The sequence below is a fragment of the Chiloscyllium plagiosum genome, unplaced genomic scaffold (genome assembly GCF_037043375.1).
Source record: "Chiloscyllium plagiosum isolate Xiang-an unplaced genomic scaffold, Cpla_swu_hap1 HiC_scaffold_53X, whole genome shotgun sequence".
NCBI lineage: Eukaryota > Metazoa > Chordata > Chondrichthyes > Orectolobiformes > Hemiscylliidae > Chiloscyllium > Chiloscyllium plagiosum.
The window spans coordinates 17,703,816-17,724,699 of record NW_028270191.1 but is presented as its reverse complement, the minus strand read 5'-3'; the positions used below and the strand labels follow the sequence as shown (position 1 = coordinate 17,724,699).

Genomic DNA, 20,884 nt, shown 5'->3' with positions numbered 1-20,884 from the left:
TGCACCCTTTGCCAGCCAGTCCTCTACCTCTCCGGGCTGTGTGCATTTCTGGACATCCAGGACGTTCACGTCCAGGACCTCAGTAGCCGATGCTGCATGCGCGGGCGGTAGCGCCACGCCCTTGGCAGCCAGATCGGCCCAATGATTCCCTAGCTGTTCAGCGGTGGTGGCCACCGCGGCGAGCAGGGGGAGGCGTGCGGCCGCCACCAGGTCGCGGACTGTATTTTCGTGTTTAATCTGACCACTGCTGGCCGTAATAAAGCCCCAGCGGTTCCACGCTGCCATGTAATCATGGACTACCCCGAAAGCGTACTGGCTGTCGGTAAAGATGTTTACCCACTTGCCTGTTTCTAGGCAGAGTGCGGCGGTGAGGGCGACCAGCTCCGCGACCTGGGCGGAGGTGTCGCCCCCCATCGTTCCCTGTGCTTGGGTGGTCCCGGTATGGTCAACCACCGCCCATCCTGTTTGGTAGGACCCCTCAACAAGCCTACGTGAGCCGTCCACATACAAGGTCAGGTCGGGATCAGGGACTGGGCTGTCGGCCATGCATCCCCCTCTGCCGAGTCGATGGCAGCCTGGCAATGGTGGGGTTCCCCTACCGCAATAATCCCGTCGGCGGGGTTTGGCCCTGTGTCCCTAACGATCTGAATGGACTGGTCCCGGGGGAGGAGAACCGCCTCCCAAGTTGCCCTGCGAGCATCCGAGACCGTCCGGAGGCGGCCCGTATTCAGGAGTTCGACTATCATGTGTCTAGTGTGTAAAATTATCTGGCCGGACATAGTGACCGGCTCACACACCCGGACCGCCCATGCGGCGCAATCCAGCGCCGCCACGCAGCGGTGCATGCCCTTCACGACCGGGGACTCCTTTGTGGAGTAGTAACCCACTGGTCTTATGTGGTTGCCTGAGGTTTGGGTGACAACAGCGCTGTAAAACCCCCCCTTTGAGGCCGTAAAAGATGTGGAAGGGCTTTGATAGGTCACGGAGGCGTAGGGCCGGGGTGCTGAGGAGATGGGACTTTAACTTAGAATAAGCGTCGTCCTGTTCAGGTCCCCATACCACCCTCTCCGCTCCTGGCCTGCCCCCCCCTTTACTAGGCGCTGAATGGGTTCGGCGATAGTGGCGAAATGTGCAATGAAAGAGCGGCAGTAGTTAAAAAGCCCCAAGATGCGGCGATTCCCCTGACTGTGTCCGGCCGCGGCATGTCGGCAATGGCCGACTTGCGGTCGGGGGATAGGGTCTTGCTTCCCTGGCTGGTGTCGTGTCCCAGGTACCGGACTTTAGCCAGTCCAACCTGGGCCTTCATGGGGCTTATTTTGAATCCTGCCCAGCCGAGGGTCCGCAGGATGGCGGCCAGGGCTCCCAGGTGGTGGCGCGCGTCCGTGGACGCGATCAAAAGGTCATCTACATATTGCAGGAGGGTGCTCGAGGAGGGGGAGAGGTCGCACCCCTCCAGGGTCCGGCTCATGACCCTGTGGAAAATGTTAGGGCTGTTGTGGAAGCCCTGCGGCAGGCGGGTCCATATATACTGTCTGTCCCACAGCGTGAAGGCAAACTTGTCCTGTGAGTCACGGTGCAGGGGAATGGACCAAAAGCCATTTGCCACGTCCAGGACTGTAAAGATCCGGTGTGAGGGTTCGAAGCCGTTGAAGATGGTGGTCGGGCTGGCTACGATAGGGTGCTCTTTGGGGGTGACCCTATTGAGTGCCGTGTAGTCGATGGTGAGCCTGTAGCTCCCATCCGGCTTCCGGACTGGCCATATAGGGGAGTTGATGGTGGACACCGTGGGGCGCAGGACGCTGTGCCGGGTGTGCTCGGCAACGATTGCCTCAGTGGCACGCAGCACCTCAGGTTTAATCGGGTATTGTCGGTGCGGGGCGTGTATGGGACCGGGTATCCGCTCAGGAGGGGAGCGGACAAGGCCGCAGTCCTGCTTGCTCGTGGCCCACACCTCCGGGACTAGTTGGCAGATGGCCCCGAAGGCACTGTCCTTGGCCCAGTCCCGGGCGATGGGCACACTGGGTGCAAGCGCTGCGACGGATTTAGTGGTCACCCATTTACCCTCGTGGGCGCTCTTGTGAAATTTGCAGGATGTCCAGTTCGCCCAGAAGGTCGATACCCATAATCGTCCTCTCCGAGTTTGGGCAAACCCAGAAATGCACGGGGAGTAAAATGTTGTCTACCTCTAGGAGGACGGCCTCGCTTCGGCGTGCAATAACCGAGCTCCCCCCAACCCCTTTAATGGAAATGGAGTGGTGGGTTGAGGGAAGGTCGAGGTCGGTGAGGGAGACCGACGCCACCGTATCAATCAAAATCTTGCATCGGCGGCCCCCTAGCGATGCGGAAACCCAGATACGGGGGTCGGGTATCTGGATGGGGGCCGACGCTACTCAGTCTTTGCGTCGGGCGAGCAGCTGTAAAAGCTCGAGCAGCTGGTCCCGACTGAGTTGATCCCAGTCGGGGACGGTAGGTTTCGGGCTTGGGCTGCGGGGTTTGTGGGGGCTGGGGTCGCTGTTGACCCCTTGTCTGGGGCAATCCTGGTCGTGGGGGCGCGAGGAGTGCGGCTGTGAAGGTGGCTGGCCCCCCTTCGGACCCGGACCCCAGGGGTGTCGGAAAGAGAGCGGGCATTGGGCTTTGCGGTGCCCCGTCCATTTGCAGCGGAAGCAAACGTCCGGTTCGTCCATCGAAACTGCTGCAACGGCTGGTGCCGCTCAGTTGTCAAGGGACATGGCCCCGTTCTCAAGCTCCGCAAAGGTGACATAGGGCACCAGGCCCGTCTGTAGGACTGCCTGGTGTGCGGGGCTCAGGCCGTCCTTGTATAATTGGACGAATGCGGGGTTCTGCCTATCAGCGTCGGGAACCCCGCTGTGTGCTCAGAACGCCTCAAACTTGCAGACCCCATATTCCTGGGCGCCCTCCCCAGGTTTCTGAGTGATACCGGCAATGGCGTTCCAGTCAACCAGTGTATGGCCGAGCGCCTCGCTGACATCAGCCTTGAAGTCGGCGAGGGCAACCTCCTGTTCGCGACGGCTGTCGCTGAGGTCAGCACACCAGGACTCATTCTGGTGCGCGGACTGGAGCCTGGACCACAGGTTCTCCGGGAGTTTGGTCCGGACCAGGCCGGCCACGTCCCTATTGTGAAGGTTGTGGCAGATCTGCATCTCCCTAAGCCTCTGCCAAAATTCAGCGTTATTGTGCCGAGGCTTAAGGGCGGGGAGCCTGTCCAGAAGTTTCATGGTGTCGCCCGGGGTCAGGGAGACATAGGTCATCTTAAGGCGGGGGTTATGGGCAAGGGTCATGTCCCGTCCCCTCTCCCCTCCCCCGGGGGTATATTCAACTTTCACCGGGGCTGCACGGGCATAGCCCGTGCGCGATTTCCGGGGGTCCGGATTGTCCGTGAGCCCCTCCCAGTCCCAGGTGGGGGACGGCGGGGCGCTGGGCGCATCGGATAAGGTCGGTAAAACCGTACGGGCAGCAAGCGCCTGGGCTTCTAGGTGCTCTGTGGTCTGCTTTTTCTTGTGTTGGACATAGGCTTGCTGGCAAGGTTCAGCTTTAACGTGTGCCTGTAGCACCAGGACGCAAGCTTTCTCGTACCTATCTTTCTTCTGGTGGGCCCACCACTCGCGCTGTACATCCAGCGGGTCGCCAGCCTGAGTGAAGCATAGCCTTAATAACTTTTTTTATTCTCGTCGGCTATAAAACGGGTAAGGGAACCCTCCGGCCCCCAACCTAGGTCCTCATCCGCACTTCCACCCATGGTAGGGGCGCAGTGGGTGTAACTTGACAGAAGCTAAAGTAAAGCTAGCAGACGTGCTAAGGGATGTCGCTGGCACTAGCTTATTAATCTCCCAGTCGGGGAGCACACTCCCTGTAAGTCGAACCCTAGCCCCGTGGGTCAACCTGGGCAGGGGTGGGGTTTCCGTGAGTCTCTCTCACCGCCTGACGTTCAGTGGCCGTGTGTAGCCCACAAACACTGGGCGTGAACCAGGGGCCCGAGTGCAAGGGGGGGGGCGGCGTGAATTCAGACCTAACCGCGCCTGATCCTGCAGAGGCCAACACCTCGGGACCGCGAAGTCAATGGGCAGAGCGTGTAACCGTTGCTTGGCCCAGAGGTTCCGCATCTCGGGCTGGTTTGGAGGACTTCCCTTCTTGTAGCGCGCGTAGACCTCCCAGCCTCTACCGCGTACGCAAGGAAGGCGCTAAAACCAGGCTCAACGTACAATCTGGTCCCCTATCTCCAACTGCAAAAGTGAACCAGGAAGGCTTGTTTAGTCGGTTTTTAAACAGGGGGGTCAATCTGTCGGGGTCTTGTACCTAAAGTCGTCGGTCCAAGGATAGTCCGTCAGTCACAGTAGCACATTAACAATAAACGACAATAATAATAATCATGCACACATTTACTAGTGTTCCGCGACCCCAATCGCCCACCCCCGAAGGATCACTCACACACACACACGCACTTTTAAAGAGTACTCTACCGTTACATGACTGCCAGACTCACTCTGTTCACAGGTTCAGATAATGGCCGGCAGTGAAGTCCCTTGCGGGGCACTGGGAGACTTTTACGCGAGAAGTAAAAGAGTAAAGATACTCACCCAGTGCCGTCGCAGGGATCCAGCAGCTGTCGTTAACCAGGACGAAGCCCCCAATTGTTAGCGCGGATGAAATGATATCAGCTCGAGCCCAGAGTGCGGTTCAACAATCGGTAACGTTTATTGATACAGTAACACCGGCGGAGACCAACTGAGGTCCGAATCTCGGCTGTTCTGCTGTTCCCGCGCGCTGCTACATATTATATACCTTCCTTTGTCAGGATGTGAGGATTTTGAGTATGAATGGGATGATAGTTCCCCATCATCGCTGGAGTAGGTGCAAATGGTGGGTTTCCTGCCATCCCAGGAGAGTTGCAGTGTACACACAATAGGGTGCTAATTGGAATATGTAAACGGATCCGGGTACTATCTGCTTGTCTCTCTCTGTGAGGGCTGGGGGCTAGCACCCCCCTTTGTTCCCTTGGGGTGCTGGTGTGTATTAGTCTGTTCGTTCTTGTCTGGTGGATGCCTGTCCTTTGTGTCAGGATGGTTCTGTATTGATGAATATGGGTGTGTTTCAGTCAGTCTCTTGATTTGATTAGGAGATGGGTTTCCATATTAATTAGCTCCGGAGTTTCGGTCTATGAGTCATGGTTAGTGTCTGGCCTAGTGTGGATTTGATCTGTCCTCTGGCTCCCATCTCCCGGTCACGTGGGCGGACCGGCAGCTGCTGAGTTCTGTGGGTTTAAGCTGCGGCTGCCGTTTTTAAAACACAAAATGAATTCCTATAGTTTTATCGATGTAGGCATAGTCCCGTGCCAAATGCGGGGCAGCTCTGATGCCCGCTTGCAGGGGAGACTTTAATTGTATTATGGATCCGGAAATAGATAGGATTCCCAAGAGTACTGCAGGAGTATCTCCCAGATCTAGACAATTGGTGGATCTGAACAAAGAATTAGGATTAGTAGATGTATGGAGATGTCTTCATCCACAGGGCAGAGATTTTTTTTTACTCTAATCCACATAAATGCCATACCAGAATTGATATGTTTTGTGCACCCTTGATTTTTTTAAAATTCCATATCATCCTGTAAAATAGGTAGTATAGCAATTTCCGACCACGCTGCTGTATATATGGAAACCAAGGCGAGGAACAATGGGACATCCTCTCGGCATTGGCGTATGGACCCCTTCCTAATGAAAGACAGTAAATTTGTAAAGTACTTCTCTCAAGAATTTAAAACTTTTTTGGAAATTAATTTAGGTACGGCTAGCAACCCATCAATGATGTGGGAGACCATCAAAGCTTACGCGAGAGGTTTGATCATCTCCTACTCAGCGACCCAGAAAAAATTAAAGGGAGAACAACAGCGTCTGCTCGAAGCATGCTTAAAAGCAGCTGAAACAGCATACGCTGATAGACCTTCTATTATTAAATTGCAAAGGATTATGGCCCTTAGGACAGCTCTAAACACTACGCTTACCCAAACGACTAAGAGGGAAATATTATTTGCAAAACAAAGGTTATATGAATTTGGTGACAAACCGGGTAGATACTTAGCATTTCTTGCAAAGAAAAAAAAGGCCCCTCAAACTATCACGTCTATCAAGGAAAGTACGGGTATTTTGACTCATGATCATAAAAAGATTAATGCAATCTTTAGAAAATTTTATTCTGATTTATATAAATCGCAGGATTGTGAAGACAGGACTAGGAGGATCATTTTTTAAAAATTTGACCTTTCCGGGCCTAACTCCGGAACAGGTATCAGTCTTAAATGCTCCCCTAACAGTCCAAGAAATACTTGACGCAATCAGGCAACTTCAGAGCGGTAAGGCACCTGGCCCAGATGGTTTTCAAGCTGAACTCTATAAAGAATTTACAGAAATATTGGCTGGTCCACTTATGGACATGTATAACTACTCATACAGTCAGGGCTGTCTCCCGCCTTCGCTGAAAGAGGCAAATATCTCTCTTATCCTTAAAAAAGGAAAGGATCCAGAAGATTGTACGTCATACAGACCAATATCCTTGCTAAATGTAGATTTTAAAATCCTTTCTAAAACGTTAGCATTGAGACTAGAAAGGGGACTGCCATATATCATAAAGGAGGATCAGACGGGGTTTATTAAGGGCTGTAGATCATCCAATAATATTAGAAGGGTTTTGAATATGATTCAACCCTGCCATCAGGGAAAGATACCAGGAGTAGTAGTTTCATTAGACGCGGAAAAGGCATTTGATAGGGTTGAATGGTCATATTTGTTTTACACATTGGAAAGGTTTGGCATTGGAAAGGTGTTTACCAAATGGGTCTCAACATTGTATAGTGATCCCAAAGCAGTTGTGGTTACCAATGGATTAGGTTTGGATAGCTTCAGTGTGGGTAGGGGCTGTTGTCAGGGATGTCCTCTCTCGCCATTGTTATTTACGCTAATAATTGAACCACTAGCATAAGCTATACGGGCTGATCCTAATATAACGGCCCTGAGGATTGGTACAGGTAAACATAAAATTACCCTTTATGCAGATGATGTTCTTCTATTCCTCAGTAATCCTCTGATGTCCATACCTCGCTTAAGTTATTAATACATTTAGCACATTCTCAGGCTATAAAATTAATTTCTCAAAATCGGAGGCTATGCCAATGGGTGGCCTTGCTATGATACCCCGCTTAGCGGACGGATTCCATTTTCCCTTTCGTTGGTCCCTGGAGGGTTTCTTATATTTCAACATTTTTATTACCCTGGTATTTGGTCAGTTATACAAGGCTAACTTTGTGCATTTACTGGAAAGGATAAGGCAGGACCTCCAGCGATGGGGAGACCTTCCAATTTCCTGGCTGGGTAGAATAGCACTAATTAAAATGAATGTTCTGCCCTGTCTCCTATACCCTATGAGAATGCTTGTGGTGATGCTGCTGAGGCTGGCACTACGTAAATTATATGGCTGGTTGGGTTCCTTTATCTGGAATCATAGACGGCCCCTCATTAAGCTGATGAAGCTACAGCTTCCACAGGCAAGGGGAGGATTGGACTTCCCAGATTTTAGGAAATATCAGTTAAATTCCCTATTAAGTTACATAGCTGATTGGGTCTTGTTTGATCCACAATCAATCTGGCTGGACATCGAAGCTTCTCAAGTAAAATGCCCACTTATTAACCTTTTATTTTCAGACAAGAGCAAAATCATTACGGATCACTGTAAAAACCCTATAATACTAAATACAATTAAAGCTTGGAATATAATGCGGCAAAATGAGGGCAACTCACATAAAACATCCCCGTATGCGCCGATAGTGGGAGCATGGGGATTCCAACCGGGGTTTACGGGATGCCACTTTTAAACTCTGGAGATCCAGGGGTATCTCATGTCTCGGGGACCTATTTGAAGATGGGGTCCTGATGTCTTTTGAACAGCTGCGTCAGAAATTCGGATTACCTAATGGAGACCTCTTTCGATACTTCCAAATTTGAGATTATATACAGAAGAAGACTACGTTATTAGATAGTCTTTATAAATCAGATAGAGAATGTAGAGTACTACAACCAATGGGGGTATCCTCCATCATTTACTACATGATGAAGTATCAGGAGATATGGACAATCTGCTTAAAACATGGGATCAGGAATTGGGACTAGAAATCTCTATAGAAACATGGAATGACATTTGGGAAAATGCCAGAAGAATCACCATCTGTAACAGAACTCAGGCTATCCAGCTGAAGATACTTCATAGGGCCCATATAGCACCGGATCGATTGGCAAAATTTAAGGCAGGAGCATCTCCAATGTGTCCCAAATGTAAAATAGAGATGGGCGCTCTTGTACATTGTCTATGGACCTGTCATAAGATCCGTAGATACTGGACTAAAGTAGCAAGTGCCCTGACAGACATTTTAGGAACGGAAATTAAAGTGGACCCCGTATCTCTCCTTTTGGGCTCTTCGAACTTATCCTCCCTGGACATGCATGGGAAGAGACTATTTTCTATTCTCTCTTTCTGTGCAAGGAAAAATATTTTGGTAAACTGGGTGGCTGAGGGCCCCCCTGGACTTTCAAATTGGCACAGATTAATTATGGAATGTATTCCCCTTGACTTCTTTACAAATATGGTGCACCGAAAGACCGAATTATTTTATAAAATATGGCAGCCCTTCTTGAATTATATGAATACAGATATTTTGGCTATCCTAACAAGGGCTTTTATTTAATTGAGATTACGAACCTGGCTGGTCCGGGGCCCCTTGGGAGAGGAATCCCGCACGAATACGGGTTTTGTTACATTTGATGTTAACACATTCCGAGCATGTATCTCACTACCCAATTTCTATGTTATCCGCTGTTTTTTTTTCTCTTTCTCTTATTTGAATAATGTAAGAGACTTAAATATACACTCTGGTTAATTGTAGGTTAAATTAGTAGTTAGTTGAGTTTTGTTTTTTTTCTTTTGTTAAATTTTGGTTATTATATATTTAAGATCTAATTGTATATCAATGTTTGTACTTGAGAGTTTTGTTTATTTTTGTAAACTTGTAAAAATGTTAAATTTCTAATAAAAAATATCTATTAAAAAAAACTCGCTAGTGAGGAAGGTTATCGAAGATCACAAAGAGATCTTGATCAATTCGGTTAATGGACTAAGTGGCAGATGGCATTTAATTTGGATAAATGCAAAATATTGCATTTTGGTAAAATAACGAAGGGCAGGATTATACAACTACAAGTAGGGCCTCAGGTAGTGTTGTAGGTTCCCCATGGGAGACTGGTTAGCAAGGTTAGATCTCATGGAATACAAGGAGACCTCGTGATTTGGATATAGAACTGGCTCAAAGGTAGAAGACAGAGGGTGTGGTGGAGGGTTGCTTTTCAGACTGGAGGCCTGTGACCAGTGTGAACTAAAAGGATTGGTGCTGGGTCCAATACTTTTCGTCATTTATATAAATGATCTGGATGTGAGCATAAGAGGTATTGTTAGTAAATTTGCAGATGACACCAAAATTGGAGGTGTAGTGGACAGCGAAGAAGGTTGCCTCAGAGTACAATGGGATCTTGACCAGATCGGCCAATGGGCTGAGGAGTGGCAGATGGAGTTTAATTTAGATAAATGCGAGGTGCTCCATTTTGGAAAAGCAAATAAGAGCAGGACTTATACACTTAATGGTAAGGTCCTGAACAAAGAGACCTTGGAGTGCAGGTTCATAGCTCCTTGAAAGTGGAGTTGCAGGTAGATAGGGTAGTGAAGAAGGCGTTTGGTATGCTTTCCTTTATTGGTCAGAGCATTGAGTATAGGAGTTGGGAGGTCATGTTGCGGCTCCACAGAACATTGGTCAGGCCACTTTTGGAATATTGCATGCAATTCTGGTCTCCTTCCTTTTGGAAGTATGTTGTGAAACTTGAAAGGGTTCAGAAAAGATTTACAAGGATGTTGCCAGGGTTGGAGGATTTGAGCTATAGGGAGAGGTTGAACAGGCTGGGACTGTATTCCCTGGTGCGTCGGAGGCTGAGGGGTGACCTTATAGAGGTTTATAAAATCATGAGGAGCATGGACAGGATAAATATTTCATGGATCGGGGAATCCAAAACTAGAAGGCATAGGTTTAAGGTGAGAGGAGAAAGATTTATAAGGGGAAATATTTTCATGCTGAGGGTGGTGCACGCATGGAATGAACTGCCAGAGGAAGTAATGGAGGCTGGTACAATTACAGCATTTAAAAGGCATCTGGATGGGTATATGAATAGGAAGGATTTAGAGGGATATGGGCCAAATGCTGGCAAATGGGACTAGATTAATTTAGGATATCTGGTTGGCATGAACATGTTGGACCGAAGAGTCTGTTTCCATGCTGTAAAATGGATTCAAGGTTTGCTTGTGACTAGGTATTTTTGTTCATTATCAAATGATATACATTACACAGACTATTCTATAACAGATAAAGTAGCCTAGTAACATTACACTTTATAATGAATATTGGATGCATACTTAATTATTCCTTTGCCAATTAAACTTACAAACCTGAGACAAAGTATCAGAGAAACAAAAATAAAACTGTTTCCACATAAATTGAGCCTCTTTACTTTTATTAAGTGTGATTTAGCTTTCAAAAAAAATGGTTAGTAAAAGTGAAAGACTTGACATTAAGACGATTTAAAGATACCATTCAAACTTGTGCATAGTTCATGTCACCTTGAAGAAGCTTTTCCCCTATGCTGGGCTTCAATATGTTGGAGGTGAGAAATCAGATTCTTATGAAACCAGGCAGGTATCACTGTGTTTAAGATGTCGCTTGATGCTCTCACTGGCGTTTAAATTTCTCAACTCCACGTCATCACCAGTTGTTGTGTTTTCAGGGTCTTGTTTAACCTTTGTTTTGCTTTCTTGACTGTATGTTTCCATTTTTTGTTCAGATATAGTACTTTCTACTGAATTGTGCATTTCCTCATTGGATAGATCCGTCACAAGTCGTGCAGCTTCATCAATGAGTTCTGTCATTGCCTCCTTTCTTTCAGGTACCAACAGCTCCTGTCCACCATTGGCTAGCTCTTTCCGACACAACTCATTAGTTTCCTCCTCAATCTCAACACTTATTGATTCTCTCTCTTTGTTCTCATTCCCCCTGTACTGTGCTTGCTTTGCAAGGACATATTCTTCATCCTGTTCTTTTATTTCATCTCCTCTTTCTCCACTTATTTCATGCTTGGGACTATCAATATAATTCTCCTTGTTCATTTGCCTCTCACTGTCTGACAAACTCTTCTGCCGTATCACTACTTTTTTAAACAGTTGCTCCAACATTTCAAATGCTCCTTTTTCCTTCCCACCAGTGTTTTGTTCAGCACCACCACCATTCTGTGTTTCTTCCCCATCTACGTGTGCTTGCCCATCAGTTACAGTTTGCTGCTTTCTCATGTCTAAATTTGAATTTGTCTCACTTCTGTATTTATTGTCCTTTTGTGTTAGACTTTCTCTTGCATTTACTTCTTCTTTAATACCCTGTTCCTCTCTTGTTCTGCTGTCCTCTCTTTCATTTACCTTATTCACCGATAAATGTAGCCCATGGTCAATTTCTTCATTCTTTACAAGATGTTCATTGTCTCGTTCTTTCTCATCTCTTTGACTCTGAGCTTCATATGCAAATTGCTTTCTTTCACCACCTTCCATCCCATTACTCAAAAACCCTTCATTGGATATTTCCTCTTTTGTTCTATCCTCATTTCCCTCACTTTTCTCTTCATTAATTTTCCCTTTGTGTACTGCTTCCCCTGAAGTAACTTCACTTACCTCCACTATTAACTTGTTCTGTTCTTTCTCCTTGCAGTCGTTGCTGTCCTGATATTCTGGGTCCTTTTCTTTACTCAGCAACTCCAACTGTTCTAAAGTTTCACTTCTATAGCCTTCCAGAACTTTCTCACTATCCTGAACGAGATCATTAGATTCTTCCACATGTGTATCATCTGCACCCTGTTGTATGAATATGTTCATAATTCCCTCTTGATCATTTCCATTGGAGATGTCTTCAATAATTTTCATACTTTGCTGTTTGTTGGATTTGGTTTCAAAGTCATCATCAACTAAGAGTTTGAACTCTATATCTTGAAGGGTTACTGCTGAGCCCTGACGTTTCTCCACACAGTGTTTCCTCATTTTGTCCGATTTAAACTCCATTTTCTTTGCATCCTTATGTTGGAGGTTACTCTGAATATTTTTATCTGTATTCTCTATGGTAACAATTTCAGTGCCCTGTTGAAAAATAAAAAATAGTTATAGTAGATATTAGGTATATCAGTTGCAGTCATATTATAAAATTAGTTGTAATGAAATTTAAATGTGCAATGTTGTTATGGACCAAACCTGACCCCCTCAAAATATATTAAGAAGATTAGCTTAGATTGCCTTACAGTGTGGAAACAGGCCCTTTGGCCCAACAAGTCCACACCAACCCTCCGAAGAGTAACCCACCCAGACCCATTTCCCTCTGACTAATGCACCTAACACTATAGGCAATTTAGCACAGCCAATTCACCTGACCTGCACATCTTTGGACTATGGGGGAACACCGAAGCACCGGGAGGAAACCCACGCAGACACGGGGAGAAGGTAGCCTAGACCCTAACTTTTTTCTTATTTTAAAGGTAAGTGTGAGATATTGTGTTGGAGATGCAATTTGATTGGTCAAACTACTTGAAGTTAAGCAAAACACAATTTATTCAAACACTATAGTTAAAATAGAACAAAAGAAAGAAACTTGGAATAACTTAACTCAATTGGCAAACTTAACAGAATAATAAGATTATTTTATTACTAAACAGTAATTGTTCCGATATAGTAACATCCCATAAAGACACCCTTGGCAAATGGCAAATTCAGAAAACAGAATTGTCTCACAAGCAACTAAAACATCCAGAAAAAACTCAGCAAGAGAATGTAACAGCGAAGAGAGATCCGCCTTCCAACCCTCCTGAGACCCAGCAACAACTGCTGCTAAAAGAAAACCTAAAGATTCTGTTTCTGTGAGAGCTCAACCCCACCCATTCAGGCTGGTTCTACTGTTCCAACTTTAAAAAAAAACAAGGCTTCCCAAGCTGTTTAGTGGTTTTGGTAGACTACTATGTACCTCTGCTTTAAAACCTCTCCAAAAAAAAGGACAAAATAACCTGTTAAAGCCACAGCATCATCACAATATTGATGGCCAATTGCACATAACTAACATTTGTTTCTGACTGTACAAATGATCACTTACTGTCCAGTTCAGGTATCTGTCCCTATTTAGTAGCAAGTAGGTGGATGATGAGAAGGGTCAAGCCACAGACAGTACTTTCCCTCAGAGCAATACTGAAGAGCACTTTTCTCATAATAAGGACCAGGTTAGTTTAGTTGGCTAGATTGCAAGCACACAGTTCAGAATAATGGCAACAACAGAGGCTCAGTTCCTGTTCTGGCCAAGATAGACTTGGATTCTGCCTCATTGCCTTCAGACTAAAAGGCAATGGCAAACTAACAAGAAGAAAAAAAATCCAAAGGAAACATGGCAGGATGAGACATCACAAGACTTTGAAGCAAGGACATGTCATTGGACATCTGCCATTTTTCCCCTGCAGTTTAGGTCATTGCAATACAAGAGAACAGCTATGGCGACACAGACCCCAAACTGGGCATGTGGGAAGTAGTGTGGGAACCAACAAAAAGAAAAACCTATTAGAACTTGTCTCCGCCAATCATGGATTCCTGAAGAAGGGCTTATGCCCGAAACATCGATTCTCCTGCTCCTTGGATGCTGCATGACCAGCTGCGCTTTTCCAGCAATACATTTTTCACTAATCATGTCATAGATGCATCTTTGCATGACACTACAGGCAGGAGTGACTAACTCATTCTGTATGAAGGTGAAATCCCATCTTCACGCTAAGCATACCTGAATGGTGTTGTGTCCCCAAAGGAAAAATTGGGTGAGTAGTAGGGGAAGAAAAAGTAAAAGACATTTTGGTTACATCCAGAAGTTCCAAGAGTGATGATTCCATTACCAAGTGCAATTTCCCTTAGACCCCAGGCACAGCATAAAGCAAACCTTTGTTTTAATTACTCTTACGTGGCTCTCCTGCCTCTCCTCCAGCTGCTCCTGCATGCAAGTAATCTTTTGCTGCAATAAGTGCTTGGCAACTTTCTCTGTCTCCAGTTCCTGTTGATGCAATTAAGAAAACAACAATTACTCAACAACTTTCATGTCAAACTATTTCCATTTTTATTTACTGCTTCTTTGTCCTCAGAAGTGGAGGGATGACGCTGCTTGGAAAGGAATTGTTTTTGTTCCTTTTTGTATTCAACACTTCCAGGTGACACACAAGCGTAAAGTTAGTTCTATACTGTCCCAACAATGGGCATTAACGCCTACTTTCCGCAGTGCACCCTTATTCCTCCAGTGACAGGAGTCACTATTTTAATTTGTCTTATGTGTGATGTCAGTGCTGAACTGGTAAGGCCATTGGAGTGCTAATAAAGAACGTAGGACTATATGATGTAGGAGCAGGAGGCCATTCAGCCCAATGTGTCTGCTCTGCCATTCAATGAGATCATGGCTGATCCAACAATCCTCAACTCCACTTTCCTGTCTTATCCTTGTGACCGTTGATTCCTTTATTGATTAAAAATCTATACTTAATGATCCAGCTTCAACAGTCCTCCTCAGTAAAGAATTCCACAAATTTACTCCCCTCTGAGAGAAAACAATTCCTCCTCATTTCCTCCTCATCTCTGTCTTAAGTGCACAATTCTTTATTGTGAGATTATGCCATCTGGTCCTAGATTCTCCCACAAGGGGAAACAACCTTTCTGCAAGTTGTCTCTCATTTTTCTAAATTCCAATGAGTTCAGGCCCAATCTACTAAACATCTCATAAGACAGTCCCTCTGTACTTAGTATCTGGTATCAACTGAGTGAACTGCCTCAGGATTGCCTGCAATACCAGTATATCTTTTCTTAGATAAGGGACGCAAAACTGTTCACAGATTCCAGCTGTAGACCAACCAGTGCCTTGCATAGTTATAGCAAAACCTCCCTTTTTTTTCCCATTCATTCCATTTGCCTTCCTTAGTACCCACTGAACTTGGATGCTAGCTTTTTGTGATTCATGGATGAGGTCTTCCAAATCCTTCTGTTCTGTAGCTTTCTGCAGATTTCCTCCATTTGAATAATATTCAACTCCTCTATTATTCCTGTCAAAGTGCATAGCCTCACATTTCCCCATATTTTTTTTCATCTGCTAAGTTTTTGCCCACTCCATTAACCTGTCTATATTCCCTATGCAGAGTCTTTATGTCAGCCTCACCACTTGCCTTCCCATCTATTTTTGTGTCATCCGCTATCTTGGCTACAGTACAATCACTTTCCTCATCCAAGTCATTAATATATATTGTAAATAATTGTGGCCCCAGCATCGATCTCTGTGGCACACAGTTAGTTACAGTTTGCCAAGCTGAAAATGCATTCCCTCCGCACCCTTGTCCAAACGCTGTCATTAATTAGTTAGCTAATCCTTGATCCACGCTAATGTACCACCTCCACCACCATGGGCTCTTATCTTATAAAGTAGCCAGATATGTGGCACTTTATCAAAAGCCTTCTGAGAATCCAAATATATTACATTTACTGTTTCACCTTTATTTATTCTGCTTGTTACCACCTCAAAAGAATTCTAGTAAATTTGTCAGGCATGGCTTCCCCTTCATGAAGCTATGCTAACTCTCCTTAATCTCCATGTCTTTGTAAATGCTCTATTATTACATCCTTTATCACAGAATCTAACATTTTCCCAATAACAGACATTAAGCTAACTGTCCTACAGTTACCTTTTTTTCATGTCTCCTTCCCTTTTCAAATAAAGGTGTTACATTGGCAGTTTTCTAATTCTCTTGCATTTCTCCAGAATCTAAGGATTCTGACTATCCCAATATAGAAGATGATTAAAATGTCATCCATGATTAACATACATAAGACACAGGAGCAAGAGTAGGCCATTCAGCCCTTCAAGGCTGCTCTGCCACTCATTGAGATCATGACTAATTTTCTGCTTCAACACCACTTTCCTGGACTTTCCTTATATCCCTTGATGTTGTTAATATGTAGAAATCTATCAATCTCAGTCTGGAACATAATCAATGACTGAGCCTCTGCAATCCTGTAGGACAGCAAATTCGAAAGATTCACCACAATCTCTCCTTAGTCTGAGAGGCTGAGTCATTTGGATCTAGAACCTTTCCCACCCAACATAGGAACATAGAAAATAGGAGCCAGGCTGTCCTTTAAGCCTGCTCTGCCATTCATTATACCAACTGCCCAGCTTAATAGCCTGTTCTTGCTTTTCCTCCATATCCTTTGATCCCCTTCGCCCCAAGTGCTACATCCAACTCCTTCTTGAAATCATACAATGGTTCGGCCTCAACTGCTTTCTATGGTAGTGAATTCCACAGGCTTACCACTCTCTGGGTGAAGACCTTTCTCATCTCAGTCCTAAATGGTTTACCCTGTATCCTTAGACTGTGATCCTGATTATGGACTTCCCCTGGATTTGTTACTAGGGGAAGTATCTTTCTCGCATCTGCTCTGTTGATCCTCGTAAAGAAAGAATGGGACAGGATTCCCAGCTTTCCATAATAAACAGCATTTTAATTATGGTTATTATCTTGAAGACATATTGACTCTATGGAGCTCCTTTCAATTGCAAGTAAAATTGAAAATTAAGATACAAATTATATTACCTTGTGTATTTGTGTGTGTTTCCTCTGAAGTTCTGCCAGCTCCTCCTCTGTGCTCTCTAGAATGTCCCTCAGTCGCTCCACCTCATACACAAGTAAAGTCTTCTCAGTTTCCAAAAGATCAATTGACTGAACTGCATCCATGTACTTGGCTTCAAGGTCTCCATGGATGTTCTAAACAAAAATCAATAAAACAACTGCATTCTTTCATGAGGTTTACTTTTTTTTTATTCATTTGGCGGATTTGGTTTTGCTGGTTGGGCCAGCACTTCTTGTCTATTCCTAATTGACCGCGAGAGGGTGTTGGTGAGAACCTTCTTGAACTGCTGAAGTCTATGTGGTGCAGGTACATCTACAGTGCTATGAGGGAGGGAGTTCTAAGATTTTGATCGAGTGACATTGAAGGAACAACAATATATTTCCAAGTCAGGATAGTTAATATCTGTGTATCTTGTAGATGGTACACACTGCTGTTGCTGAGCATCAGTGGTGTAGGGGGCAAATGTTTATGGAGATGGTGCCAATGAAAGTGGGCTGCTCTATCCTGGATGCTGCCAAGCTTCTTGAATGCTGTTGGAGCTGCACTCATCCAGCAAGTGGGGAGTACTCCATCACACATCTGACTTGTGTCTTGTCGATGTTTTTTAATAGAATTCCCACAGTGTGGAAACATATCATTTGGCCCAACAGGTCCACACCAACCCTCTGAAGAACATTCCCCTACCCTATCTCTATAACCCTGCATTTCCCATGGCTAATACATCTAACCCACACGTCCCTGAATACTATGGGCAGTCTAGCATGGCCAATCCACCTAATTTGCATATCTTTGGATGATGAACAGGCACTGAAGACACAAAAGGTGAGTTAGTTGCTGCAGGAGCTCTAGCCTCTGACATGCTCTGGTCAATGGTAACAGTGAGGATGTTGATAGTGGGGGATTTAGTGATAGTATCAAAACTTGAACGTCAAGGGACAGGGATAAATTTTCTCTTATTCGAGATGGTCATTGCTTGGCACTTGTGTGGTGTGAATGTTGCTTGTCATTTATCAGTCCAAGAATGGAGATTGGATATGGACTGCTTCAGTACGTGAGAAGTCACAAATGATGCTGGACATTGTGCAATCAATCAGCAAATATCCCAACTTCTGACCTTATGATGGAGGGAAGGTCATTGTTGGAGCAGCTGAAGATGTTTGGAGCAAAGACGTACACGGAGGATCATAAAGGCTCTTGTGGTGCAGTGGTAGTGTCCCTACCTCTGAAGCAGGAGGCCCAAGTTGAAATCTCACAGCTCCAGAGGTGTGTAATAACATTTTTGAACAGGTCGATTAGAAAATATCTTAAAACAGGCCATTGTAGAATTCATGGAATTCAAGAATCAAAACTTTGAAGATCTCAAAGGGCTCTTGTGGTGCACTGGTAGTGGTAACATCTTTGAATAGGTTGATTAGAAAATATCTACCCTGAGGAACTCCAGAAGAGATGCCCTGGAGCTGAGATGACTGACTTCCAACAACTGCAATCATCTTCCTTTGTGGCAGGTATTTCTCCAAACAGTGGACATATTATTTCTTAATACCCATTTACTCCACAGTTTTGCTTGGGCTTCTAATACCATACTCAGTCAAATGTGGCCTTGATATCAATTGCAGTCCCTCTCACCTTATCCCTGGAATTCAGCTCTTTTGTCCATGTTTGAACCAAGGCTATAATGAAATCATGAGCTGTGTGGTCCTGGCAGAACTCAAACTGACTATCAGTGAGCAGATTATTGTTAAGCATCCAATTCCATCCACTTTACTGATGATCAAAAGTATAATGATAGGGTGGTAATTGGCTGGATTGTATTCTTTCCTACTTTTGCACAATTTTCCATATTGCTAAATAGATGCCAATGTTGTAAATGTATTGAAATAGCTAGGGATCTGGTAAACTTTGTAGCGCATGTCTTCAGTGTCAGGGCCCAGAGCCTTATCCAGTGCCATTTACTGATATCAAGTGGAGTGAATTGAGTTGGCTGAAGATTGCCATCTGTACTGCTGGGAATCTCTGGAGGAAGATGAGATGGATTATCCACTTGGCATTTCTAGCTGAAAAATGCCACAAATGCTTCAGCCTTATATTTTGCACTAAAGTGCTGGGCTCCCTTATCATTTAGGATGGGGAGATTTGTGGAACTACCTCCTTCAGTGAGATGTTTAGTTGTCCACCACAATTCACAAATGGACAGGACCGCAGAGCTTAGATCTGAACCATTGGTTGTTGAATCGCTTAGCGTGATCAATTGCAGCTTATACTGTTCGGCACACAAGTAGTTATGTTTAGGTATACTTGGTGCCGTTCTCTTGCTCCCTTGAATCAAGGTTGATCCCTTGGCTTGATGGTCATAGTAGAGTGGGGAAACATGTTGGGTCATGAGGTTGCAGATCGTACTGCAGTCCAATTCTGCTGCTGCCCCAGAGCACCTTGTGGATGCTCAGTCTTTAGTTGCTTGATCTATTTGAAATCTACCCCATTTAGCATGGTGGTATTGCCGCACAATATGATGGACGGTATTCTCAATGTGAAGTTGAAACATTTTCTTCATAAGGGATGTCTGGTTGAGCTAAGTGTAAGATGAAAAACTTTAGGAACCTGTCTCTTCAGTAAAATCCAAATAACAAGGAAATGGATAACATCAAATTCAGTAAATTTGTTGAAATAAGTTTTAGGAATGTGGGACAAGTGGACACAAATTCAGAATTTTGGAAATCCCTGAAGTGCATCACTGTACCCAAGAACATGCATGGATTTCAACCCTGCACATATTACTCATGTATAAATCAATCTGATGTTTTGCCTAAACATGTGCATGTCTGGGCGCTTCACTTATTTCAATGAAGTTAAATGTCTCAGTGGACTCTCACAGAGTAACACGTCTGCTAAAGCTTCCTAGAAAATTCAATAGTGCCAGTTAGCTGCCCTTTAAAAGAAAGCTAAAGAAATATCTGGCTAAGGACTGAATTAAAACTTGTCTGTCACTATTTAAGTGCTACTGAAGGATATCAGAAATGGATTACCATTGACCAGAAACTTAACAGGACTCATCATATATATAAAACAAAGAACTGAGAATGTTGGAGATCTGAAACAAAAACAGGAATTGCTGGAGATAGTCAGCAGGTCTGGCACTATCTGTGGGAAGAAAGCAGAGTTAACATTTTGAGTTGGGTGGCTGAAGAAGAGTCACTGGACTCAAAACGTTAACTCTGCTTTCTTCCCACAGATGCTGCTAGACCTGCTGAGTTTCTCCACAATTTCTGTTTTTGCCATATAAATACTGTGGCTATGAGAGCAGGTCGGAGGCTAGGAATCCTGCAGCAAGTAACTCACCTCCTGACTCCCCAAAGCCTGTCCACCAGCGACAACGCACAAGTAAAGAATATGATGGAATACTCTCATTTGCCTGGATGAGTACAGCTCCACCAACACTCAAGAAGCTTGATACCATCCAAGACAAAGCAGCGCATTTGATTGGCACCACATCCACATTTACTCCCCCTGCTACTGATGCACTGTAGCAGCAGTGTGTACTATCTACAAGATGCACTGCAGAAATTCACCAAGACTTTGCAGACAGCACCTTCCAAACCCACAATCACCACAATCTAGAAGGACAGGAACAGCAGATACATGGTAACACCACCACCGGTAAGTTCCTCTCCAGACCACTCACCATCCTGACATGAAAATATATTACCGTTCCTTCACTGGTGCTGAGTGAAAATCCTGGAATTCCCACTTGAACAGTATTGTGCACAAAATCACACCAAGTGGATTATAATAGTTCAAGAAGATAGTTCACCATCACCTTCTCAAGAGCAACTAGGACTCAGCCAGCAATGCCCACATCTCATGAGCAAAAAAAAGTTCTGTGTGGAATAGCAATGGTCATAGATGAAGCATTTAGGCTGCAATAATAAAATTACCAGCTGGAATTTTCATGTAAGTATCTTCAAGGACCAAGGAGAAATTATAGAGAGTGTAATATTTATGGAAATTATCTAACGGTTGGTCAATTTTCGTAATTAAGTCAAAATAGCATAAATGCCCTTGGGAG

The 20,884-nt window shown here is 44.9% G+C and overlaps 1 protein-coding gene across 4 annotated transcripts in view; it reads right to left on the bottom strand.

The window, feature by feature from the left end:
* Positions 1-10,596: 10,596 nt before the first annotated feature.
* Positions 10,597-20,884, bottom strand: part of LOC122543336 (uncharacterized) — a 44,281-nt gene continuing 33,993 nt past the window's right edge. For 3 of the 4 annotated variants that reach the window (XM_087985591.1, XM_043681871.2, XM_043681869.2), the window contains 3 exons: positions 16,785-16,955; positions 14,099-14,209; positions 10,597-12,273 (listed from right to left, as the gene is read on the bottom strand). In XM_087985591.1, the coding sequence (XP_087841717.1) occupies positions 10,780-12,273; positions 14,099-14,209; positions 16,785-16,955 (1,776 nt within the window). In that variant the 3' untranslated portion in view covers positions 10,597-10,779. The remainder of the gene's footprint in view (positions 12,274-14,098; positions 14,210-16,784; positions 16,956-20,884) is intronic. The other variant, XM_043681870.2, reaches the window with a different exon arrangement.